Raw genomic sequence first — 27,674 nt, forward strand, 5'->3', positions numbered from 1 at the left:
CTTCTTTCTTAAACACTTCTGTGCACCCCAGGTCTCTTTGCCATTCCCTCTCAAAATACAACAGAGTTAAACGAGACAAGAGCAAAAAATTGCATTTAGCAGGCTATCAAAGAGGTTTACACAACAGGCAAATAAGAGCTTGAATTAAGATATTACAGTGGAAACATATGAACAGATAAGAGAGAAATAGTGAAATATATAAAATAAATTTAAGCATTTTAGCAACCACGTATTCAAACATGGCTTGTTGAAATAACGGTCAGCCTCTATGTGACTTTTCCCATATTTACTCAAACCTAATGAAATAAATAATGTAAGAATTGAGTTATATTAAAAAAATCTTCAAAGGGTAAATAAACTTATCCCAAGTAAAATATGTCATAATTTAGTAGTGTTAATTAACAGCGTACTGGGTTAGAGCAGTGATTTTCATAATATAGTTCCTTGGACTAACAGCATTAGTGATACAAGGAAACTTATTTGAAAGGCAATTTCTTGAGTTCCAAAGTAGACCTTCTGATTCAGAAATCTCTAGGCATAGGTCCCAGAAATCTGTATTTTAAGAAGCCTTCCAGTTGTTTCTCATGCAAGCTCCAGTTTGAAAACCACAGGGTTAGGAGCTATGCAAAGATGAGTAAACCAGTCAAATATCATAATCCAACAAAAACTACCAGAAGAATAAACCTGCAGAAAGATCAGGCCAACAATAATTAATAATCTACCCTCTATCCTACTTAAGAGCAGTATAATTCAATTTAATAGGGAAAGAAACAGTAAATGCACAGGAATAATATAATCTCAAGGCTCTGTTAAATAGCATACTGATAAAGACCACTAAGAAAAAGCCACCTTTAACTACTCATAAAATTAAAGAAATAATGAGTAATGAATTATAACCACAATATTATTTTCCTCATTCATTCAACATACATTTACTGACTATTACTACTACAACAAGATATTATGCTAAAAGCTAAAACTGTGATAAACAGGTCTTAAATTAAAGCAGGAGAAATTGTGAAAAGTCAAAGCTTTAAGTAATTTTCTTTGTTGCACTGGAACTCATTACCAAGGAAGATTCTAAAGGAAAAGACAGTCAGCTATTATTCTGTATTTGTTATTTAATACTTATGAGAAAAAAACAAAATGCTAGGTGCCTTTTAAGTTTATCAATTATAAACTCAATTACATTAATTTCAATGTCTAAGGCAACAGTTCTAATTCTCTAAAACTAATACATAAAAATATGCATAAAAACACATAATATATACATACATGTGCATATGTATATGTAACATACATAAGTTTTAAGATTTAAAAACTATGAGCTAAAGATAGGTGAGAATTAATTCTTGTAGAATCTTATCAAATTCCTTTTGATCACTGATAGTAATTTTATTATATGGTTACTTCCTCTCCTTAATATGTTCATTTACTCTAATATGCAAATCCTATGCATCCATATCATCATCACTTGGGAAGCAACATCATATGGTAGAGAGTACAGGCTTTGAAGTTAGATCTGAGTTCAAGTCCTTTCTCAGCTACTTCACTAATTTGCGTGACATTAAACAAATTAGTTGACTTCTATAAGCATTAGTTTTTCATCTTTAAAATGATTTTAATGACACTTTCATCATAAATGAGGAAAGTATTGTGAGAATAAAATGGAATATTATAAGCAAAACATTTAGTTGATTAACAAATTCACAGTAGATGTTTTATAAATGATAGTCCCCTACTTCTTCCTCTTGAAGCATAGCATCTTTTTCCTTCAGTCCGTTAATTATCCTCAAAGCCTTAATTTCACATTGACAACGAGAATTGGAATGCTACTTATAAGATTTGTGCTCTTGACAACTAGAAATGGGACACTACTTATAAGATCTGTGCTCTAAAGATCCTTCTGTGGACACATTTTGGCATCTCAGAAATTCTTCCAAATATTTAAATAATGAAACTGCAGTGCAGTCGACAAGACTAGCATGGGGAGTTAGGAGATCCAGGTCCTAGTTTCACTAATGCCAGGAAGTAGCTTTGGATTGTGATAATGTCTTATGAAAAACTAGAGTGTGAGGCTAGATAATCTCTAAAGCCTCTTTTGGACCTTTAAAATTCTATGATTCTAACTTTTCTGGAAGAATTACTTTGAATCATAAACAACTGGACTCTTGGAACTTGGAATGTATCTTATTTGAGAAGGAATACTCAGGATAGAAGGACAAAGAAAAAGTAGGAGACAGCAAAAAGATCAATCTAGCGCCAAATACCTTTTTCCCTACATTCATTCTGGTGTAATTAGCTCTACATCTTTTTGTATATGATATGTCTTTTTGCATACAAATTTATGTGATAGAATTTTTATCTCTTGTGGTATACATGATCTCAATATTAATCCTTCTGGAGCACTTCCTGAAAAGGATGGTTTTCATACTTACGGTAGTGACTACAGTGGTGAGTCACTGGTCTCTTCCTCTTTCGTCATCTTGTCACTTACCCCATCAATCTAATGCCAGCCTATAGCTTGAGGGCCTAACTTATGAGGGTCAGCAAGATCTAAGAATTATCTACTTTTTCTCTTCATGAGGTATACTTAATGAGGTATAACAGTCACCTTTCAGGCATTTGCTTGGCTCACAATTTGCCTTTCTGGTAAGAAAGGAAAAAAACCTTATATCTGAGGAATATGAGCACCTTTAAATGATCAGGACAAGAAAGGCATTTAAAAAGCAACAGCAGTCACATCTCACTCTCCCTTCAGCTACATAGTTACCTCTTGAAGCTACTTGCTATGTGGGCTGTAGACTGAAGCCAAGTAGCCATAAAATGTTATACACCCTATAGTTCAACCATGTATAGCCAATCGCTAACCAATGTTATTTCTGTAAATCAATGAGAATTCCTGAAGAACAACTTTTGCACTTACTCGCTCTCCTGAGTGATCCTCTTTATTCTTTAAAAACTTGAACCTTTCTTATGTTCTCCAGAGCACTCTCCAAGGCAACTTGCAAGTGTATCCTGGGCTGAGGTCCTCAACCTTTGCACTTGAATAAACTCTCTTTAAACTAAATTCTGGCCCTTTTGATTATTTTATGTTCAACCTGGGAAAGGTTGCATTACTGACATTTCTACTCACTTCCATTTTCACATGGGTTTATTTATCAGGAAACAACAGTATAACTCTAGGCCCCTGAAGAAGCTCAAGTGGTCTAGTGAAGGCATCAAAGTATAAGGAAAGTTTATTTTAATTTTAGTTCAGTATAAAAGCATTTATTTTCACTGAGACTAGCCAGCCCTTGGTTTGTTTTTCTTTGTGTCATCCTCATATTTTTCCATGGCTGGTTTGTAATACAAAATCAGTAAATGATGTCAAAAAAATAAGTGGTAGTATTTAACGTTTGATATATAATTCCCACTAGCTATTCATTCAGAGAATGAAGATCCCAACCATGAGAGAGAGGAAGAAAAAAACAAACCAACTTTTCTTATAAACATTATTTGTATTTTCTATAGCCCTTCTATTAATATAGCCTTATAAACAGATTTCTAAAACATTAATCCAGAACCATTTCTTCAGCCTCCTAATTTTTCTAAAAGTATACAAAATATTCCCTTCAAAATGGAGATCCTCTTACACTAATCAAAAGAATATACTTTATTGTAGAAGTCCCTCACTATATAAGCATATAAATTTACAAAGAATTCAATCAGAATTTGCTTGTATACCCTTTATCTCAGTTCAGAGTAAGGTACATCCTTTAGTGCATTTTATAACACTTAATTGTCAAAGTAAACATTTCTATTATTCATCACATGCTATCTTCTATTTCTATGATGTGATCTATCTAATTAAAAGAACCACAATTGCAATTACTGAAGAATAAGTAAAAATGCAAGCAATTTAATGCCAAATAATTGTACAGCTCTGAAATTTAATCTCTATCTTATTTGTGAGGGTCTCTGATGAAATTTGGAAATTTGACATTGAATAAATTCAGAATTTTTATTAGAAATAGCTCTCTATAAATACAATAAAAAACTAATTTTACTTTAGTGCAGACTAATTTATATACATCTGAAGGTATTTTAACCTTTATGCCCAATTTCCTCTCTTTCAGTCAACAGGCATAAATTGGATTTACTTTTTAGTTGTCTGAGACACATAATTAATGAAAGTGACATTACCTGACATAATTATGAAAACCTTAAAGTTAATAACTTCTGAAAGATTAAAACGTCAAGAAAAGAGGAACAAAAGCAAAAGAATTACCTCTATTTAAGTCAAGTAAAAAAAAACTCATCAAATCAGTGAACATTGTAAATCAGAAAGGACTTTCTATACTAAACTGAGAGGAAAAACTAAATAAAAATGAGAGACAAAACTTAAACTTACTGGGTTATCTGTGGAATCATCAGCCAACTGTAAACCAAAATAGTCCTGCTCAGTCAAATCTAGATGCTTGAAGACTATATCCAACAAGACTTGCCCCTGATCATGTTTCTGTAAAAAAAAAAAATGGAATGAAATCAACTTTGATAGGTTACAATCTTCACATTTTTTAACCTGGTTGACTTTTGTCCTCATCTATTAACCCATTTATGCCAGAGGTAGCAAACGTTTTTTGTGTGAAAAATCAGGCCTTGGCAATGACCTTGAGCAGTAGGATATAAATAACTCCCACAAGCTTAGCATGCCAATAATGGAGCACCAGGCATAAATGGGTTAACTTGGTAACTGTTTCCATACCAATGACTTGGTTGAGAAAAAAGACTTCACATGTGACATAGCACTTTTAGAAAACAACCTGACCTTAGGCAAACTGGTTTAAAGAGCATATAATAAATATGAAAATATAAAGAAACATTTGATTGAAAATACTTTCACTTTCAGGCTATCACGATATTTTTGTTAGTTTATATTATTGTCACATTAACTCATGCATATATCTATATCATTTTGTTATGCTTTTATTCTTATATTTAAATTGTGACTGGAAAGTGACATATTTGGCTAAATATTACTTAAAATATAATTTTGTATTAAATAAATAACGTCATAAAAGGGGAAATGAAGATGGTAACAATTATTTATAGCAAATTGATAAAGGATTGCTAATATTTTCATTGCCAAAGTACTCAGAGAACTTTAGAAAACTATCTCATTTTAACCTCATACTAATTCTATCATGTAGGCATTAAAGAGTAAATACAACTTCCCTAAGTTCCAAAGCTGTTAAACTGTGGTACAAAAGGCATGATTAGATAATCCCCCCCAAACGGAAAATATAACTTATGAGTAAAAACAGACAAATGATCAACATGTTCAGTTAAAATAAAAAAAGAAAATGGGAAATTATAATGACATGCCATGGGCAAACAACAACCCCCAAAATAAAATCCAATGATAAAAAATAAAGACAAGAAATACTTATTGCTGCTAACATGGTAGAAAGATATCTGTTGGGAAAGCAATTTGACAAAACAAGCAATAACAATATCAACTACTCCGGCATCTTAACATAAGTAGCAAACAAAATCTAATACTGGAGGAAACTTCTATACCTATCAATAAATTCACTAGAGAAGTTTATTCTCGTTACATTTATATACAACATATATTAGAAAAACATGTGCAATGGTTTGAGTTTGTCCCCTAGAATTCATGTGTTGAAAATTTGGTCCCTGGTATGGTGATTTTGAGAGACGGGACTTTTAAGAGGTGATTAGGTCATTTAGAAGGACTAATGTCGCTTTCCAGGGACAAGGTTAATCCTCAAGGGAGTGAGTGAGTTCTCACTATCACAGTACTAGATTAATTACCACAAATGGGTTGGTATAAAGTGAGGCTGCCCCTGGAGTTCTACCCCTTTTACATGCACCCACTTCCCCTTCTGCTTCTCTGTCATGTTATGACACAGCATGCAACCCTCAGAACAGACCAGATGTGGCCATCTGATCCCGGACCTCCCAGCCAAAATAAACATTTTTTTTTTTTTTTTTTTTGAGATAGAGTTTTGCTCTTGTTGCCCAGGCTAGAGTGCAATGGCACGATCTGATCTTGGCTCACTGCAACCTCCACCTCCCACGTTCAAGCGATTCTCCTGTTTCAGCCTCCTGAGTAGCCAGGATTATAGGTGCATGCCACCATGCCCAGCTAATTTTTGTATTTTTAGTAGAGCCAGGGTTTTATCATATTGGTCAGGCTAGTCTCGAACTCCTGACCTCAGGTGATCTGCCTGCCTCAGCCTCCCAAAGTGCTGGGATTACAGACGTGAGCCACCATGCCTAGCCAATAAACCTCTTCTTAAAACAAATTACCCAGTCTCAGGTATTCTGTTATAGCAACACAAAATGGATATGGTAGAGAACAGCAATATATTTTACCACTAGTTTTTCTTCTCATTGGCTATAGCAGTTTAGAAGCTTCCAGTTACCAGTCAGAATTCAAACTTATGGCTGAAACAGTAAGGACATTTTTTTTTCATATAATGGAAAGTACAGAGGCACAAAGACTCCAGCGCAAGCTAATTTGGCAGATGAGGGACATCAAGACTAGGTTTCTTTCCATCTTTCTCATCTGCATTCCAAGTGGCGGCTATATTCGTGAGCCTTTAGCAAGATGCTCACAGCAATTCCAAGATTCATATCCACAGGTGACAACGTTTAAAAGAACAAGCTTCCTTGTAAAAGTTACCGTACAAAGACTCTTATTGGCCAGAATTGGGTCAAATGGATATCTGAAAAAAACTCATCAATGATGGGAAGTATGTGCTTCAAACAGAGCTTCTCAATGTTGGCCCCCATTTAAATCACCTGCAAATGTTTTATATACTGATACAGTCTACCTCCCTGACCTGTGTCTCATTATGATTATATTTGTCTGGGGAAGAGACCAAGCATTAATCTTTTTAAAGAGCTACTAAGGTGAATCCAATGTACCTTTGGTTGAAGAAACTATTCTTTCTTCCACTAAATGTATGGATTTATTTCTGGACTCTATACCTTGCATTTTCTTTTCACTTCCTATATATCACAGACTGGGTACTGTAGAATTCTGTTACCCAGAAATGCCAATAGGTGCTGATGAAAGAGCCCAAGAAAAGCCTGCTTTCTCTAGGAAAAGGACCAGATAAGGGTACATGGTAGGACAGAAACCTGACAATGCCAAACTCAATGGGAAAAAAACTGAGCCCTTCTCTACTAGTGTCCACGGAAATCAAATAAGAAGCCTAGTTTCATTTGCCACCTGGTTTGAGCAGGCAGCAAGTGAAAAGCCTGAACGTCTACCCACTTCCAAACTGTACCGAGTAGTACTTCATAATATCTCCTCTAGGGTGGTGTTCAGCAGAAGCAGAAAACATATCCTGAACTTTCACTTAGGCTTATTGGTAGCAGGAGGTGTTCGGCTTCCCCTATTGAGTTGGTATTAGGAGAAGCTGAAGAGGAAGCCTGGACTTCCACTGCTATCATCACATAGCTGTAGCAAGTGGTGTCTCCCAAACAGACAGGAGGAAGAAGATTCGGGAGAAAAGGTAGATGGAAAAAGGGATAGTTAAATCTTGAAATGTAATCCTGGATAGGACACTTAACAATGAACTAACTACATGTAAAACTGACCAAAATTTAAAAAGTAAGCCAAGACCCGTATGCTACCAAGGTGACTCCCTACTACAAAGACAATTAAATGCGATCCAAAGTCTCATAACAAAATGTCTCAAATGTCTGAGATACTACCTAAAATCATTTATTATAGCAAGAGCTAGGAAAATCTCAACTAGAATAAGAAAACACAATCAACAGATGTCAACACTGAAATGAATCAGATGTTGGAATTATCTGACAAAGATTTGGAAGCAGTCATCAGAAAAAATGTTTCAATGGAAGCAACCATTATGAATGCTGTTAAAAAGAAATTAGAAAAAAACAAAGATTATTTCAGCAAAGAAATAGACGATATAAAAGAACTAAATGCAAATTATATAACTGAAAAATACAGTAACAAATAAAAACTGATTAGATGGGCTCCACAGAAGAATAAAGAAAGAAAAAAAATAATCAATGAACCTGAAGAAAAAGCAATAGAAATTAGTCAATAAAAACAACACAGAAAAGGGCCAGGTGCGGTGGCTCACACCTGTAATCCCAGCACTTTGGGAGGCTGAGGCGGACAGATGACGAGGTCAGGAGATCAAGATCATCCTGGCTAATATGGTGAAACCTTGTCTCTACTAAAAAAATACAAAAAATTAGCCGGGCGTGGTGGCATGCGCCTGTAGTCCCAGCTACCTGGGAGGCTGAGGCAGGAGAATCGCTTGAACCTGGGAGGCGGAGATGGCACCACTGCACTCCAGCCTGGGCAACAGAGCGAGACTCCATCTCAAAAAAAAAAAAAAAAAGAAAAAGAAAAAGAACAACAGAAAAAACAGACTGAAAAAATAAAAAGATGACAACAACCAGACTGTCAGCAACCTGTGGGACAAGAAAAAATGAGGTAACATTCATTTCACTCCAGTATTTAAGAGATAAGAAAGAGTTTCTAGGATGATAAAATAATAAAACATTTGGGTATTTTGTTTGTAAAATACAATTTTTACAAATTTGGCAAAAACAAAAATGCAGATTCAAGAATCTAAGTGAACCCCAAACAAAATGAATCAAAATAAATCTACCTTATAACACATCATAATCAAAATACTAAAAACTAAACACAAAGTAAACATCTTGAAAGCAACTAAAAAAAAGAGAGAAATTACCAATAGGCAATGACAATTCAAATTACAATGAATTTCTCATCTGCAACCAAGAAGGCCAAAAGGAAATGTGTTAGGCTGTTCTTGCATCACTGTAAATAAATATCTGACACTGGGTAATTTATAAAGAAAAGGAGTTTAATTGGCTCATGGTTCTGCAGCCTGTATACACAGCACAAACATCTGTTCAGCTTCTGTTGAGGGCCTCAGGAAGCTTACAATCATGGCAGAAGGCAAAGTGGAAGCAGGCACATCACATGGCAAGAGCAGGAGTAAAAGAGCCAGGGTGGGAGGTCCCAGAATCAACCAGATCTCAGGTTAACTAACTGAGCAAGAACTTGCGTATCACCAAGGGCATTGTCATAAGCCATTTATGAGGGATCTGCTCCCATGATCTAATTGACTTCTACTGGGCTCTACCTCCAACACTGGGAATCACATTTCAGCATGAGATTTGGAGGGGACAAACATCCAAACCATATCAGGAAATGTACAAAAAAACTTCAAGTGCTAAACAAACAAACAAAACCCAAGCCTGTCAATCCAGAATTCTATGTCAACAGAAAATACTCAATAGGAATGAAGAGTAAATGATAATATTCTCAGAAAATTTTAAGGAAATTATCACCAACAGATCATCTTCCTAAAATAATGCTCTAGGAAATATTACAGGAGTTATTAAGAAATTATTTTAGGCAGTTAGGGTAACGAGTCCTCGGTAAGGTTTTTTTTTTCTTTTAGTAAAAGCAGCTCCTGAAACATTTCTTTTTTATTTTTTTTGAGACGGAGTCTCACTCTGTCACCCAGGCTGGAGTGCAGTGGTGTCATTTCGGCTCACTGCAACCTCGACCTCACTGGTTCAAGCAATTCCCGTCTCAGCCTCCCCAGTAGCTGGGATTACAGGCACACGCGACCACGCCTGGCTAACTTTTTTTGTATTTTTAGTATAGACGGGGTTTTACCATGTTGGCCAGACTGGTCTGGAACTCCTGACCTCAGGCAATCCGCCCGCCTTGGCCTCCCAAAGTGCTGGGATTACAGGCAAGAGCCACCGTGCCCTGCACTTTTCTTTTCTAATAGAAAAGCAGCTTGAAAAGCAGCTACCTGGGAGGCTGAGAGAGAATTCCCTGAATCTGGGAGGCAGAGGTTGCAGTGAGCCAAGATCACACCACTGAACTCCAGCCAGGGTGACAGAGCGAGATTCCATCTCAAAAAAAAAAAAAAAAAAAAAAAAAGAAAGAAAGAAAGAAAAAAGAAAAGAAACTCAGGGAGCTAAAACTCATCTTTTAATCTGGGAATCTGAAGCTCTAAAGGCCTCTGACCAGCTAAAACAAGCCTTGCTTAAGTTAAGGCATCAGCTCTCAGCCTTCCTGTAGGGAAGGCCTTCAATCTGTATCAGAAAGAAAGGGAATGGCTGTAGGAGTTTTAACACAGGCCTGACGACCAGTTCAACAGCCAGTGGGTTACCTAAGCAATGAACTTGATTTGATGGCTAAAGGATGGCCAGCATGTCTCCAAGCCATTGCCTCAGTGGCTCTGCTGGTTCCAGAAGCCTCCAAATTAACCCTGAGAAATGATTTAACTGTTTACACCCCATATAACGTGGTGGGACTACAGTACTCTAGGGGGAGCCTTTGGCTAACAGATAGCCAGCCCCTTAAATATGATGCCCTGCTATTGGAGGGTTCCAACATCCAATTAAAGACCTGTTCTCGCCTAAACACAGCTGCCTTCCTCCCCAAGGAAACGAGAGAACCTGAGCATAACTGTGAACAAGTCAAGTACAGACCTATGCAGCCAGGGAAGACCTCAGGGAAACTCCCCTAGAGAACCAGGACTGGACCCTCTTCACAAATGGGAGCTCTTTTATAGAAAAAGGGATCAGTCAGGCAGGATACCAGTAGTCACTCTAAATGACATCATTGAAAGTGCGTCTTTCCCTCCAGGCACAAGCACTCAATTAGCTGAGCTAACAGCTCTTACAAGAGCAACTGAATTAAACAAAGGAAAGGTAGTTAACATTTACACTGACTCCAAGTATGCTTTCCTGGTTCTCCATGCTCATGCTGTCATTTGAAAGGAAAGGCATTTTCTTATTACCAATGGATCTCCTATAAAATATCACCAGAAAATTAACAGGCTATTACCTCAGTTTTCCTTCCATGAGAAATAGCAGTGATGCATTGTAGGGGACATCAAAAGGGAACAGATGAGGTAGCCAAGGAAATAGATTAGCTGATTAGGCAGCTACATCAGCGGCAAGGAAGCCTCAAGACATCAACACACTTCAAACCCCTCTAATCTGGGAAGGCTCCATAAAAGAAATTAAACCTCAGTGCTCCCCTACAGAAATAGAATGGGCCACTTCTCGAGGATACTTTTCAGCCCTCAGGATGGCTACATTTAGAGGGTGGCAAACTCCACTTGCCAGCCTCCAGCCAAAAGAAAGTCCTTAAAATCTTTCACCAAACTTTTCACTTGGGAAAGGATAAAACTTATCAATGTGCCAGAGATTGTTTTCACGAGAGAACTTACTAAAAACAATCAAGCAAGTTGTTAATGTTTGTGAAGTCTGTCTTAAAAATAATCCCCTGAACAGGCAACTCCTTCCTCCTCAAACCCAAAGAATAGGAAGCTATCCAGAGGAAGACTGGCAGGTAGACTTCACCCATATGCCAAAAACAAAAGGCATTCAATACCTGCTGGTATGGGTAGATACTTCACTAACTGGGTAGAAGCATTTCCATGCCATACAGAAAAAGCCTCTGAGGTAATAAAAGTGTTAGTTAATGAAATAACTCCCCGTTTTGGTCTATGTAGGTACCTTCAAAGTGACAATGGGCTCTCATTTAAGGCAGCTGTCACACAGGGGTCTCAAAAGCCTTAGGCATAGAATATCATCTCCGCTGTGCTTGGAGACCCAATCCTCAGGAAAAGTAGATAAAACGAACGATATTATCAAGAGACACCTCAGAAAATTATCCCCAGAAACTCACCTTCCTTGGGTCACTCTTCTTTCTATGGCCTTGATACAAATAAGAAACACCCCTTCAAAATTAGGCCTTAGCCCTTTTGAGATGCTGTACAGACGGCCTTGCCTTACCAATGATTTTCTATTAGATCAAGAAACCTCTGAGCTAGTTAAGCATATAACCTCTCTGGCTCACTTCCAACAGGAATTAGCACAATTAGCAAAAGCCCAACCCCAGGCAATAGGGCCACCTCTATTTAACCCAGGCGATTTGGTACTGGTAAAGGCTCTCCCTTCTCTCTCTCCCTCCCTCCCTAAACCCAAGCTGGGAAGGGCCTAACACTGTTCTTCTTTTAACCCCCTAGGCAATAAAAGTTACAGGAATAAAAGTTACTCCTGGATACATCAGACTTGAGTCAAAATCTGAAGAACTGAGGCAGCAACCCCTGACAGCCCAGAAGAATGTCCTGAATATCAATGTGAAGAAATAGGAGATCTTGGCCGGGCGTGGTGGCTCACGCCTGTAATCCCAGCACTTTGGGAGGCTGAGGTGGGCAGATAACGAGGTCAGGAGTATCGAGACCAGCCTGGCCAATATTGTGAAACCCCATCTCTACTAAAAAAATACAACAAAATTAGCTGGGCATGGTGGCATGCACCTGTAGTCCCAGCTACTCAGGAGACTGAGGCAGGGGAATTGCTTGAACCCAGGAGGCAGAGGTTGCAGTGAGCCAAGATCACGCCACTGTACTCCAGCCTGGGTGACAGAGTAAGACTCTGTCTCAAAATAAAAAAAATTAAAAAAATATAAATAAAAAAGAAATAGGAGATCTTAAGCTGAAAGTCACAAAAGATAAGTAACTGAGTAAGAACTATTCATTTTACTCAGTCTCACCCCTACCTCACCAAATACTTTTTGCCGTGTCTACCTCTCCTTTCAAGATTCATTGCCAAATATTAGAATTTCTTTTTGATGGAAGTTATTTACCATGCCACACCTGCAGGAATTGCTACACTCTACTATTTGCAGTAGGATTATAGACTGTAGCACCCTCAGGGTACAATATTGGACAGAGAATCTCAATTACTGTAGCATTTTGCTTAATTATTATCCTCCTAGTAGGAATAACAGTTACTAACAGGAAGTAAACATGAGCGTTTTACTACCAATAAGTCTGTTAGGACTTCTTATCAGACTTAGTAATACGTCACATCCTTTAGCTCCTGCAGTATCAGCCATGGCCCATTTGGACAACAAGACTAATTGTTGGGTCTGTCCTAAGTGGTTTGCTCAGTTTAATGACACTAAGGAACCCTTCAATGACCCACAACTCACCATCGTAGGATTCCCTTTGTTAGCTTTTTTTTTTTTTTTTAATACTTTATTTATTTATTTTTTCTTTTATTATTATTATTATTATTATACTTTAGGTTTTATGGTACATGTGCGCAATGTGCAGGTAAGTTACATATGTATACATGTACCATGCAGGTGCGCTGCACCCACCAACTCGTCATCTCGCGTTAGGTATATCTCCCAATGCTATCCCTCCCCCCTCCCCCCACCCCACAACAGTCCCCAGAGTGTGATGTTCCCCTTCCTGTGTCCATGTGTTCTCATTGTTCAATTCCCACCTATGAGTGAGAATATGCGGTGTTTGGTTTTTTGTTCTTGGGATAGTTTACTGAGAATGATGATTTCCAATTTCATCCATGTCCCTACAAAGGACGTGAACTCATCATTTTTTATGGCTGCATAGTATTCCATGGTGTATATGTGCCACATTTTCTTAATCCAGTCTATCATTGTTGGACATTTGGGTTGGTTCCAAGTCTTTGCTATTGTGAATAATGCGGCAATAAACATACGTGTGCATGTGTCTTTATAGCAGCATGATTTATAGTCCTTTGGGTATATACCCAGTAATGGGATGGCTGGGTCGAATGGAATTTGTAGTTCTAGATCCCTGAGGAATCGCCACACTGACTTCCACAAGGGTTGAACTAGTTTACAGTCCCACCAACAGTGTAAAAGTGTTCCTATTTCTCCACATCCTCTCCAGCACCTGTTGTTTCCTGACTTTTTAATTATCGCCTGCACAGCAAAAGAAACTACCATCAGAGTGAACAGGCAACCTACAAAATGGGAGAAAATTTTTGCAACCTACTCATCTGACAAAGGGCTAATATCCAGAATCTACAATGAACTCCAACAAATTTACAAGAAAAAAACAAACAACCCCATCAAAAAGTGGGCAAAGGACATGAACAGACACTTCTCAAAAGAAGACATTTATGCAGCCAAAAAACACATGAAAAAATGCTCACCATCACTGGCCATCAGAGAAATGCAAATCAAAACCACAATGAGATACCATCTCACACCAGTTAGGATTCCCTTTGTTAGCTTTACCTTTAACCCTTAAAGATTTACAAGGCATAAATGGGACATAGTATGGGGGCACTTTTAACTGGGTAACTAACTCCTCTCAGGAGAACGCTCTTCCCCCAGTGCCAAAGAACACTCTCCCCAAAGATAAATTTCACACCCTCAGGCTGGTAAAAGTTGATTGGGTAATAGCAAATGGCTCCCTCTGCTTTAAAAGCAGTAGGGAAGGAACATACTTGGGAGATCTCAGATACTGTAACATCACACTTGTAACTGCTGATAGTTCAAAGATGTGGGGAGGAAAACGCAACAGGAGCGATCTAAAAGGATGAGAAGCCCTAATGGGGGGCTTTCAGAATCTAGCCTCTCCTTCTGGTTGAAAGTCCCGATGGGAGTGATATGCTCTAAGTCACCACGTTGACTATAATGTAAAGAATAACACGGGCCGGGCGCGGTGGCTCACGCCTGTAATCTCAGCACTTTGGGAGGCCGAGGTGGGCAGATCACAAGGTCAGGAGATCGAGACCATCCTGGCTAACACAGTAAAACCCCGTCTCCACTAAAAATACAAAAAATTAGCTGGGTGTGGTGGCAGGAGCCTGTAGTCCTAGCTACTTGGGAGGCTGAGGCAGGAGAATGGTGTGAACCCGGGAGGTGGAGCTTTGCAGTAAGCTGAGATCGCGCCACTGCACTCCAGCCTGGGCGACAAAGAGAGACTCCGTCTCAAAAAATAAATAAATAAAATAACACAGGAGCCTTTCCAAACATTCCCCCATGGAATTTCAGACCCTTGTATGATGCTTGCTCATAGTAGCAGCTTACAAATCTGTGGGGGAACTGGAGACATCTGGACTGACAGCCCTTGCCACAGGATCATCTGAGATATTGGCCAGGGCATATTACGTCTCTAATTTTTCCAAACTCCATTTGTCAGGTGGATCCTTCTCACTTGGCATGTCAAATTCCAAACGGCATCGTAAATGACTATCCTAAATATGGATATCCTTATCCCAAGGATGCCCCTATTATATGTAAAGAAGGGAAACTTCTAAGATATGAGAAAAATCTGCCAGTGTCTCTCACAAGCCACAACTTAGAACCGTCCCTTCAAGGAACAGGGCTATATTTTCTTTGCGGCTCCTGGATAAACTTAACCCTCCCAAGGCCTTGTAAGGGAACTTGTACTATAGTAGCAATAGTTCCCAACTTGTTATTTTTAAAGTCTACCGAGACAGCAGCATCATCTGGGGACATCCCTAACTTAGGGTCTTTTCTGGAAACTGCATTATCTTGTATATGCTGGACAAAGAGATCTATCACTTCTATGCCCTTGTATGGAGATTTAACTGAAAGGGTAGACTGGGGAGGACATGCACATGATAACATCATCTTAGAAAAATCATGGATGAGAAATTCTACAGACAGAGGTCTATTCTGGTTTATGGGCACCTCTCTCCTTGAAAGATCAGTACTTAGTATTTCCATTATGATACAACAAGGATGGAAAGCAACTCTAAGTGCCATAGAGGCACAACAGCAATCTACAGACTTTTTAGCCTCAGTAGTAGCATAAAATAGACAGGCCTTAGATGTCCTTATAGCTGAAGTAGGAGGTACCTGTGCACTTTTAAATGAAACATGCTGTTTCTGGATTAACACCTCTAGTCAAGTAGAAGAAAACATACAGGTACTTAAAGATCAAATCAAAATAACTGACAGGCTAAGAAAAAAAAAAAAAAAAAAAAAAAAATGCAGGCTTCAGCCCAGGTGGCTACAATCCTTCTTTAATGAATTCCAATCATCTTTACGGAATTGGTTAGCTCTTTTATTAAGCCCCCTCTTGCTTACACATCTTGTATTCATATTTGCACCTTGTATACTCAATACTATAACTCAAATTGTTTTCTCTTGCCTAGAAGCAATCAAACTCCAAATGGTGCTGCAAAGCGAACCATGCATGGGCAGGCCATTCTTCCGACGACCCTTAGATTGACTCCAGGAGGAACCCTAGCTGCTCTTCCCCACTTGATGCCCCTTTTCAGCAGGAAGTGGCCAGAAAGAGTCGTCGCCCAAAACCCTCTAACAGCAGTTAAGGTGACATCTCCTCAGGGGGGAATATTATAGGAGTTATTAAAAAATTATTTTAGGCAGATAGGGTAAGGAGTCCTCAGTAAGGTTTTTTTTCTTTTAATAAAGGTAGCTCCTGAAACATTTCTTTTCTAATAGAAAAGCAGCTTGAAAAGCCAGGCCAGCAAGCTTTGATATGCAAATGCTGGTGATTAGAAACTGGGTCCATTCAGCATGGTAATTCCTCCATCTCCTCCTCATCACCATGTGTGTCAAGTGTTATGGCTGCCTCCAGATGACTCCGCATGTGCAGGACATCATGGAGACCTGCATTTGCATATTAAAAGGCCAGGGTGGGAGAGCCAGGTTTTTCGCGGACTATGTGAATGACACACTTGGTCAAACCAATGCCCTGAGCCCTAGGCAAATCAGACACCGCCTCCTCCAGCCTCCTAATATAACGGACTGTTTTCTGGTGCACTCAGGGTTTTCCTCTTCTTTCAGAGCCCCCTCCCTCTGGCTCTCTACGGGGGAGCCTTTTCCTTCTTTCTTATTAAACTTTCCGCTCACTGAAACCTTGAAACCACACCACATGTGTCCGCGTTGTTTATCTAATCGGTCTGAGACAAAGGACCCTGGTGTTCCTCTAGTCATCAGAGCCCTATCAGAAGTTCTCCAACCAGAAAGTAAATAACACGAAGAAACTTGGAACAACAAAAAAGAAGAAAGAGTAATGAAATAGGAGAAATGGAAGTAAATAAAAAAGCCTACTCTTCTCTTTAAGAATGAATGTTTAAAGGCTAAAGCAAAAATTATACCTATTTGATGTGCTCCTAATGTATATAGAAAAATACTTAACACAGTTATATTGGGGAAAACACAATAATATTGTATTATAAAGGGGGAAGGTAAAGGTCTCTAAAAGTAGATAAGGTTTTTATATGTACTCAAAGTGGTAAAATGTTGTTAATGATATAACATAAAAAATTTTAATGTATATTATAATAGCAAGAATCACCTAAAAAAGCTATCCAAAGAGATACTCTCAGACACTATAAAAACAAAAATGAAATTCTAGAAAATGCCACAAATCTAAGAAAAGCAGAAAAAGTAAAACAGAAATGAAAAGCAGAACAAACAGACAATAAGGAAACAAATAATAAATAAAACTAGTAATAAAAGGGCAGAAAACAACTTAAGCCATAGAAAAGGGACAAATATAACTAGGGATGTCAACATCCCTCTCTCAGCAATTGCTAGATTAATCAGCAAAGATGTAAAAAAGAAAATCAGCATGGATATAAAAGAACCCAACAACATATTAACTAATAGGATTGATTGACATTTCTAGGGCACTCTACTCAACAACAGCAGAATATATGTTCTCTTCAAGCATCCATCAACTTTCACAAGACAGGCTATATCCTGGGTCATAAAACAAACCTTACTAAATTCAGAATAACTGAAATCACATAGTGTGTTCTGTGACTATAATGAAATCAAAATAGAACACAGTGAGAGAAAGATAGGAAAAATTTGGAAATTAAACAACTTCTAAATAACCCACAGGACAAAGAGGACTCTGGAGAAAAACAAAACAAAACAAAACAAAACAAAACAAAACAAACACTGAACTGAAAGAAAACTCAACATATCAAAACTTGTGGAATATGGCCAAAGCAGAGCTGAGAGGAAAATTTATAAACCTAAATATTACATTAAAAAAAGGGAAGGTCTCAAATCAAGTCTAAGCTCCTACCTAAAGAAAATTAGAAAAAGAGAAAATAAACAAAATTAGGGAATACAGGAAAGAGCAGAAATCTAACTATTTGAAAACAAAAAATAGACAAAATTGGTAAAACAAAAATCTGGTCATTTGAAAAGATCAATGAAATTAACAAACCTCAAACGAAGACTAAAATAAAAAGGGGAAAAAAAGACACAAATCAACCTTTACAGAATTGAAGCTGTTGGAAACAAGTGCTTGGTGTAGCCAAAAGAAACCCGCACTTAAACAGAAAATTTCTCAGCAAGGCAGTTTTACTTCGGTGGAAGGGTGTTGCCTGCACCTGTTACAATTGCAAGAGCACACTGAACAAAGGAAGGAAGGGGTTTTTAACCCTAACACAGCTCCTATTTCTGTGTCCTTCCCCTGTTGGCTGGGGTCGGACCGCACAATCTAAGCTGATCCCTGTTGGCTTAGACCTAAATTTTTTTCCCAAATAGGGTAAATGCGCAATTTGCAAGAAAAGGAGAAGCGGGAAAAAGGAGGAGGTAGGGTTGATTAACAACTTATGACCAGGAAATTGAGTCTTTGAAGAGGAATTTAGTTGTCCCAACAAAGCTGAGGATGTAACTACACACTCCAAAAACATTTACAAAGTAACAAAATAGGAGAAAGGAATCTATTAAGCATAAATTTGAGAACTTGGATGAAGCAGACAAATTCCTCACAGACCAAAACCTACTAAAATTCACCTAATATGAAATAGATCATTTTAAAAGACACACAATAATTTTAAAACTTGAAATCATAGTGTTACAGGTAGTTAGGCAGGCATAAGCCAGGCAGGAGAGGGCTCTCCCCAATCCACCAGGAATGTCAGGTGATCAGGTGATGGTTCCACAATTATCGCATTGCCTCTCTAAAGATAATTCAGCAGCCGGAGGCAGGGACAGACAATCTCCTGATAATCTACAGCTGTTAACATTATACAGTGTTAATTGAATGCAGGCGCCAGGGAGAAGCAAAAAGGGTTTCCAATAAAATCTCAGGTGTTGGGTGAGGGAACCCAGGCATATGCATTAAGAGACAAAATAGCAGAGCCTGGCTTTCCGAGGGCACACCACTGGAAAAGGGAAGAAAGCCTCAGATGGGCATGTGTAAAACTTCCTAAATACATTGCATGTGCTCACTTCCAAAGGGTAAGAAGGGCACTGTGCATGTGGACAGCCCACCCTAAGGAAAGAATTATGGGGAAGGGTTCCAAGATGCCAGAAGTCCTATAAAGTCCTAGGATCACAGTTAAACGTGGCACTTGACCTTCTTGGTGCCCACTTGGGTCTCTTCCAAGTGCACTTTCCTTTCTTTCCTGCTCTAAAGCTTTTTAATAAACTTCCACTCCTGCTGAAACTTGCCTCAGTCTCTTTTTCTACCATATGACCCTCAGTGGAATTCTTTCTTAAAAGGAGACAAGAGTTAAGGTTGCTGCAGACCTGTAAGGATTCACTGCCAGTAACTCGGGACACCTTCCACCGGTAACAACAGTTTCAAAGCAAACCTCCCCAAAAAACAAATCTCCTGGGCCTGATTTCACTGGAGAAGTCTACAAAATACAAATCATTTAGATGAGAATTAAGAATAATTCTACACAATCTTCCTCCAGAAAATAGTAGAGGATGGAACTTCCCAAATCGCTCTATGAAACCAGCATTGGTCTGATACTTAAACAGAAAAAGACAGTATAAAAGGGAAAACTACAGACTAATGTTTCTCATGAACACAGATGCAAAAATCCTCAAAAAATATTAATAGTAGCAAGGGAACTGAGCAATATCTCAAAAGGATTATACACATGACCAAATGGGGTTTTACCACACATGCAAGGCTGGTTCAGTGCTTAAAAATCAATCAAGTGATAATGTACAGAAAGGAACTCTATGGATCTGCTCCTGAGCATAACAACTACTATTAGGGAAAATTATAAAACAGAAACAAAAAGCAAGAATTTAGTCTTGGAGAATTCACCTAAAAGAAAGCAACAAAGAAAACAGCATTTATTTCACAAAGTCTACTAAATCTCAATAAGATCAGCAAGACCCTGTGGCACTTGAGCCACAACCCACTCCCTCCTTCTTCCGCCCCGGCCAATGTTCCACTCTGGGAAAATGTGGCCAGGAAGATGCAAATCCCTTTTCCCCCAGATCCTAGTCAAGGGATATAGGAGAAGCAGACCACCAGCATTTCTCATGCTTCCCAGCAACATTATCACAATTTAAATTCCAGAATGGTGTGTCAAAGAATCAAAAGCAACCTTTCTCCACCCAAAGCTTACAGGGCAAGACTCTACCTCAGACACAGACGGCCCAGAATACTGAGCCCTAATCACCCTTGCCTCAGCTCATAGGGCAGAAATTCCATGTAGGGAGAGGCAAATCAAGTAAAGGACACTGCCCCTACAAGAGCCCTGCTTGTAAGGCAGGAGTTTCACTCCAAGAGAAGCCGAACACTGTCCCCACCCCAGCTCCAGAGCAGTGGAGAAGCTGTGTTAAAGGGAGACAGGCCACAAGAACAGAATACTTTAAAGCTCTACCCAAAGAAACTGACTTCATTTGGTAGCGAGTACAGAGAAGTTCCAGCCTAAGAGTGCTCTTGAAAACAACATACGTCAGCTAGTTTACCAGAGAGAACCAGGGAAATACGATAAGCAGGTAAGACAAATAAGGTAAGAATCCTCCTAGAGTCAGAACAAACATCAAAGATTGGCCTCAAAAACTATCCCTGCAAAGGGGCTTAGATTTAACTGGATCAAGACTGTGGAACAATTTATGCTCTATTTATACATTGATGAAAAAAATGTAGAAATTAGACAATAATTATTGGAGCTTAACAGCTGCATATGAAACTGACAGAGGCAGTTAACCTAACAGAAATCAGAGGAGTCAAACAGAGCCCTGATAAACCACTGTCATCCCAGGGTGACTGTGAGAATGCCTAATGCTGTGCACTGTGAGAAGATATCAGAGGCTCAAATAGTTCAATCAAATCACTGAAAAACAAGCAAACAATAACGACAAGCCTTGGAAGGGAGGGGTCAATATATTATCAATAGTTACAATACACAATCTAAAATGTCCGGTTTGCTTGGACGCGGTGGCTCACACCTCTAATCCCAACACTTTGGGATGGCTGAGGTGGGTGGATTGCTTGAGCCCAGGAGTTCGAGATCAGCCTGGGCAACAAGGCGAAACCCCACCTCTGCAAAAACAGTACAAAAATTAGCCAGATGTGTTTCTGTAATCCCAGCTACTTGGGAGGCCGAGAGGGAAGATTAACTGAGTCTGGGAGGTTGAGGCTGCAGTGAACCATGATCACAACCACTGCACTTCAGCCTGGGTGACAAAGGAACACCCTATCTCAAAAACATATAAAATAAAGTAAAACGTCAAGTTTAAACAAAAACATAATACAGGAGAAGAAACAGAAACATATAAGAGAAACAGGAGAAAAATAGCAGGTAACAGGAACTGCTCGTGAGAGGGCCTACATGTCAGACTGAACAATACTTCAAAGCAGTCATTATAAATATATCCACAGAACTAAAGGAGACCATGCTTAAAGAGGTAATGAAAGGTATGATGACAATATCTCAGATACAAAATATAAAGAGATAGAAATCATAAAACAAAATCAAATGGTTTTTCATAAAAATACCTGTCATGAAAAATATATTTAAGGGGTTCACCAGTAGATCTGAACTGAAAAAAAGATAATCAGCAAACTTGAAAGCAGATCAACAGCTTATATAATCCAAATAATACAGAGAAAAAAGAATGAAGAGGCCAGGTGTGGTGGCTCACGCCTGTAATCCCAGGACTTTGGGAGGCCGAGGTGGGTGGATCACGAGGTCAGAAGTTTGAGACCAGCCAGACCAACATGGTGAAACCCCGTCTCTATTAAAAATACAAAAACTAGCTAGGCATGGTGGCATGTGCCTGTAATCCCAGCTACTCAGGAGGCTGAGACAGGAGAATCACTTGAACCCAGGAGGCAGAGGTGGCAGTGAGCCGAGATTGTATCACTGCAACCCAGCCTGGGTGACAGAGTGATATTCTGTCTCAAAAAAAATAAATAAAAAGAAGAAGATAAATTAAGAGCCTCAGAGAAATGCAAGCACCATTAAAAGCCCACCAATGTATGTATAATGACAGTACCAGAAGGAGAGGAGAGAAGGAAACAGAAGAAATTATTTAAAGAAATGTGGATGTGGGCTGGCCGTGGTGGCTCACGCCTGTAATCCCAGCACCCTGGGAGGCCGAGGCAGGTGGATCATGAGGTCAGGAGATTGAGACCATCCTGGCTACCACGGTGAAACCCTGTCTCTATTAAAAATACAAAAAATTAGCCGGGCCTGGTGGTGGGCGCCTGTAGTCCCAGCTACTCGGGAGGCTAAGGCGGGAGAATGGCGTGAACCCGGGAGGAGGAGCTTGCAGTGAGCCGAGATCGAGCCACTGCACTCCAGCCTGGGCGACAGAGCGAGACTCCATCTCAAAAAAAAGAAAAAAGAAAAGAGAAAAAAAAAAATAGAAATGTGGATGTGAACTTCCCAAATTTGATGAAAAACACGAATCTACTCATGTAAAAAGCTCAATGAACTGTAAGTACAATAAATGCAAAACGATCCACACCAAGAAGCATTAGAGTAAAAATGCCCAAAAAAAACAAAGAATATCTTGAAAGCAGCAAAAGAAAAAATGACAACTCCTCACGTACGAGGAAACTCCAAAAACATGAATAGCTGACTTGCCATAAGAAACAACAGAAGGCAGAAGACACTTGGATATATTCAAAGCACTGAAAGAGGCAAAAACGCTAACCAAGAATCTCGTACTCAGCACATCTTTAAAAGATGAAGGCAAAATAAAGACATTCATTTCCACATAAACGAATACTGAGAGTATTTGTTGCCAGCAGATCCACCTTACAAGAAATACCAAAGGAAGTTCTTCAGGCTGAAAAAAAGTGACCCCAGACAGTGATACGAATTTACATGAAAAACCAAAGAGCACTGCTACAGGTAAATGAGTAACTATAAAATAGAGTATCTCTGGCCAGGCACGGTGGCTCACACCTGTAATCCTAGCACTTTGGGAGGCCGAGGCGGCAGATCACCTGAGGTCAGGAGTTCGAGACCAGCCTGACCAATGTGGAGAAATCCCGTTTCTACTAACAATACAAAATTAGCTGGGCGTGGTAGCGCATGCCTGTAATCCCAGCTACTCAGGAGGCTGAGGCAGGAAAATCACTTGAACCTGGGAGGTGGAGGTTGCAGGGAGCTGAGATCACGCCATTGCACTCCAGCCTGGGCAACAAGAGCAAAACTCTGTCTCAAAAAAAAAAAAAAAAAAAAAAAAAAAAAAAAAATATATATATATATATATATATATATATCTCCTTTTTTCTTAACTGATTTATTATAGTATAAATAGTATAAAACCATATGTGTGTATATATATACTCCATATATATTGTTTTTTATATGTATACATATATATGTATATGTATATAATTATAGTGGAATCAAAGCTGTTTTGGCCTATGGAAATGATACCAGATGGTGACTTGAATCTATAGAAAGAAATGAAAACCACCAGAAATGACCAATAGAAGGCTAATATACAATTTCTATATATACATACTTGCTCTCCTTCTCTTCTCTCAGACTAGACATAAAATTACATAAATTATATAAAGTAATAATTACAGAATATATTTTGGGGTTTGTAATATATGTATATATAAGAATAATAGCACAAGAAGGGGAAAGAGGAAATTGAGCTATATAAAGTAACATTTCTATATCTCACTGTAATGAAGTTATTATAAGCCTGAAGTATTCTGATAAAGATGTATCTGGTTAAGTCCTAAAGCAACTAGTTAAAAAAAAAAAAAAAATTGAAAAACCATTAAAGGAATTCAAATGTTACATAAGAAAATATGCACTGAATGCAAAAGAAAGCAATAAAGGAGGAAAAGAGAAACAAAAAAAACAAAAAATAAAATAGTACAAATATAAATCCAACCATATCAATAATAACATTAACTGACATAACAAAAATCAATCAAAAGGCAGGGATGTCAGACTGGTAAAAAAAAATAATAATAAGACACAAGTATATGCTGCTAAAGAAAGACACTTTTCTTTCAGAAATACAAATATATAATAAGCAAAGGATTTAAAAAGTTATACCCTAAGGAAGGTGGAACAGCTATACTAATATCACACAAAGTTTTAAAATAAAAATGTTACTAGAGACAAAGAGGGAAATTTTATAATGCTAAAGGTCATTCCATCAGAAGATACAAACATAAAAATATATGTACCTATAAAACAGACAATTCAAAAATGGTTGAAGACTCCCATACTCAACTTTCAATAACATATTAAAGAACAAGGCAGAGATCAGTAAGGAAATAAGAGACTTGGAACAATGCCATAAACTAACGAGACCAGACTGACAGGTCAGACAGAACACTCCATCCAACAACAGCAGAATGGGCATTCTTCTCAAGTGCACATGAAATATTCTCCACAATAAACCATATGGTAGGCCATGAAATAAACCTCAGTAAATTTAAAGGAACTGAAAAAATACACAATATATTCTCCAACAACAAATGGAATCAAACTAGAAATCAGTAACAGAAAGAAATTTGGAAAATTCACAAATATGTCGGTATTAAATAGCACACTCATAAATAACCAATGGGTCAAAGAAGAAATCACAAGAGAAATTAGAAAATACTTCGATATAAATGAAAATGAAGATAACAACATATCACATTTGACGGGATGCAGGCAAATTGGAGAAAAATTTATAGCTACAAATGACTGCATAACAAAAGAAAAGATCTCATATAAAGAATCTTTTACCTGAAGACACTATACAAATCTAAACTCAAAGCACAAAGAAAGGAAAGATTAGTACAGAAACGTATAAAATAGAGAATTAAAAAACAATAAAGAAAATCAACAGAACCGAAAGTTAGTTTTTTGAGATCAGGAAAACTAATAAACCTTTAGGTAGACTGAGAAAGAACAAAAAGAGAGTAAAAAGTTATTAAAACCAGGAATAAAAGAAGGTACATTAATACTGAAGTTATAAGGGGAAAAAAGAGATGTTAAGGAACATTATGAACAAATGTATGCCGATAGATAATGTAGATGAAATGGACAAATTGCTAGAAAGACTCAAACTACAGGTATTAACTCAAGAAGAAATACAAATTTTAAATATACCTATCATAAGTAAAGAAACTGAATTAGAAACAACTTTTCATAAAGAAAAAATCAGATCCAGATGGTTTCCCTGGTGAATTTAAAGAAAAAAATTACATTTAAAGAAAAATTCATACCAATTCTTGGCAGACTATTATAAAAAAACTCAATATAATCCACCATATTTAGTTTATTTGTTTAAAATGTATTTGTTTGTGGTAATCCACTATATTAACAGGCTAATGAAAAGTCACATGATCATATCAGTAGACAGACAAGAATCATTTTTAAAAATGCAACATTCGTCCGTGATAACTTTTAGCAAGTTAGTAATAGAGAACTTTCCTCAATGTGATAAAGAACATCTATGAAGTCTCACAGCTAACATCATATATAATACTTAATGCTGTATTTTGATAATTGTTACATGAATCTAGACATGTAAAAAGTAACACATCCATGCAAATACACACACACACACACACACACACACACACACAAACAAATGAGAGCATGTAAAAACTGGTGATACCTATAAAAGATCTGTAGATGGTACCAATGTCAACTAATGGGACTTTAGTATTGCACCACAGTTAGAGATGTTACCATTGGGTCTCTGGGAGAAGCTGGGTAAACAGTAAATGAGACCTCTCTGTACTATATTTGTAACATCCTGTGAACCTACAATTACTTCAAAAGAAAAAAAAAAAGAAACGAAACAACCAAAACCCTACTCTACACATGTCTATCAATAGTAGGCATTCAATAACGATTTTATTATATCATGAGTCCACCTGAATTTTTCTATTTTCTATAGCTTTTTTTTGAGTTGTCATCTTGTGTTGAGTGGGTTTCCACCATGAAAACGGTTGGCCATGAGTTAATAACTGTTATAAAGCTGGATATACAGAAGTTCATTTTTACAATTCTTCTACTTTTATATGCTTACAACTTTCCCTAGTAAAAATCAAAGTAATAAGGCCATGTGGTCTCTTTCTTAGTCTTGAACCCTACACTAATGCCTTTAAAGACTTCAAAATATTTCCTCTCAAAAGAGAATTCATTAATTTGAAGACTTTTATTGAGCCTCTGTTATTTAGTAGACCTTATACTAGGACCTGATGCACACGTGCTTCCTTAGATTAGAAATGCAATATAATTCATCAAAAACAAAACAAAAGTTCCACCATTTATAAACTGTGACCTTAGGGAACCTTCCTTATCTTTCTGAGTTTCACTCTACTCCTCTGCAGAACAGATTAAAATCTACATGAGGAATAAATGAAATCATGTGTTGAAATGAAATCATGTGTTGTAAATTGTAACAAATTATAATTCATTCTTAGTTTGCTTAAATGTTGAGAGAAGATATTTCCATGAACTAACCTGATATGAATATGGATTCATTCTTCTCAAGTTCCCAGGATCTTTTCTTACAGATAGTGTCACCCTGAATCTAGTTAAAATTAGTTACCTCAAACACCAGCAAATTTTAACACCAAAACTATGAAAGAAACAACAGCAAGCTTATGTCTTCTTAACCAACTTTTCAATCAATAATGTTATTTTTCCACCATTTACTGTGCTAATCTGATTAAGTAGTAAAAGCCCATGATTATTTACTTTAGAAGGCTGCTGAGTAATGAGCATGGAAAAGGAGAAGAAACAGATACATTCATAAACTGGTAGAACATAAATTGTGTAAATCTACACAAGCCTTTTAGATGGGAGTGTGTGACTAAGATAATTAAAAATGTAAATCCCTTTGAGCTAGCAACTATACTATTAGTACTACAGCTGGAGAAATAGATATATATGCATAAATACATCTCTGCTTCATTGTAATAGAAAAACACATGCATTCAATGGAATATCTGCAATCATTAAAAAGAACCAAAAAGATTCTTTGTATGTAGAAAGCATACAAAAAGAGGAAAAGTAGCAGGTAACAGAAAGCAGGAAGTATTCCATGACTCCAACTCTAAGAATATATAATATATACATATACACACATACACACACATACACACATACATATATGTGTATATATGCTTGCATATGCAGAGAAAATGTGGGAATACACAAGTTTATTACAGTAATGTGTAAGCACAAGGGTTTTTAACTTTGTATTTTACACTTTCAAACCCTCTAGGGTTTTATTAATGAGAAAAAAATATTTTCCAAAATAATTTTTAAAATTATGATCTGGTGGGCGGTTAAAATATAAGAAAATATCCAAAAGCAATCACAACAAAAGCAAAAATTGACAAGTGGGATCTAATTAAAGAGCTCTGCACAGCATTAAAAAAAAAAAAAAAAAAAGCCTATCAGAGTAAACAACCTACAGAATGGGAGAATATTTCTGCAATCTATCCATCTGACAAAGGTCTAATATCCAGCAGCTACAAAGAACTTAAAACAAATTAACAAGAAAAAAACAAACAACTCCATTAAGAAGTGGGCAAAGGAAATGAACAGACACTTCTCAAAAGAAGACA

General features: G+C 37.6%; 1 protein-coding gene across 5 annotated transcripts in view; it reads right to left on the reverse strand.

The window, feature by feature from the left end:
• The window catches only part of PTPN4 (protein tyrosine phosphatase non-receptor type 4), a 224,530-nt gene that overhangs the window by 115,824 nt on the left and 81,032 nt on the right, over positions 1-27,674 (reverse strand). For all 5 annotated transcript variants that reach the window (XM_054478748.2, XM_054478745.2, XM_063647371.1 and 2 more), the window contains one exon: positions 4,394-4,501. In XM_054478748.2, the coding sequence (XP_054334723.1) occupies positions 4,394-4,501 (108 nt within the window). Of the gene's footprint in view, positions 1-4,393; positions 4,502-27,674 lie in introns of those variants that run through there.

This window comes from Pongo pygmaeus, chromosome 11 (assembly GCF_028885625.2).
Source record: "Pongo pygmaeus isolate AG05252 chromosome 11, NHGRI_mPonPyg2-v2.0_pri, whole genome shotgun sequence".
NCBI lineage: Eukaryota > Metazoa > Chordata > Mammalia > Primates > Hominidae > Pongo > Pongo pygmaeus.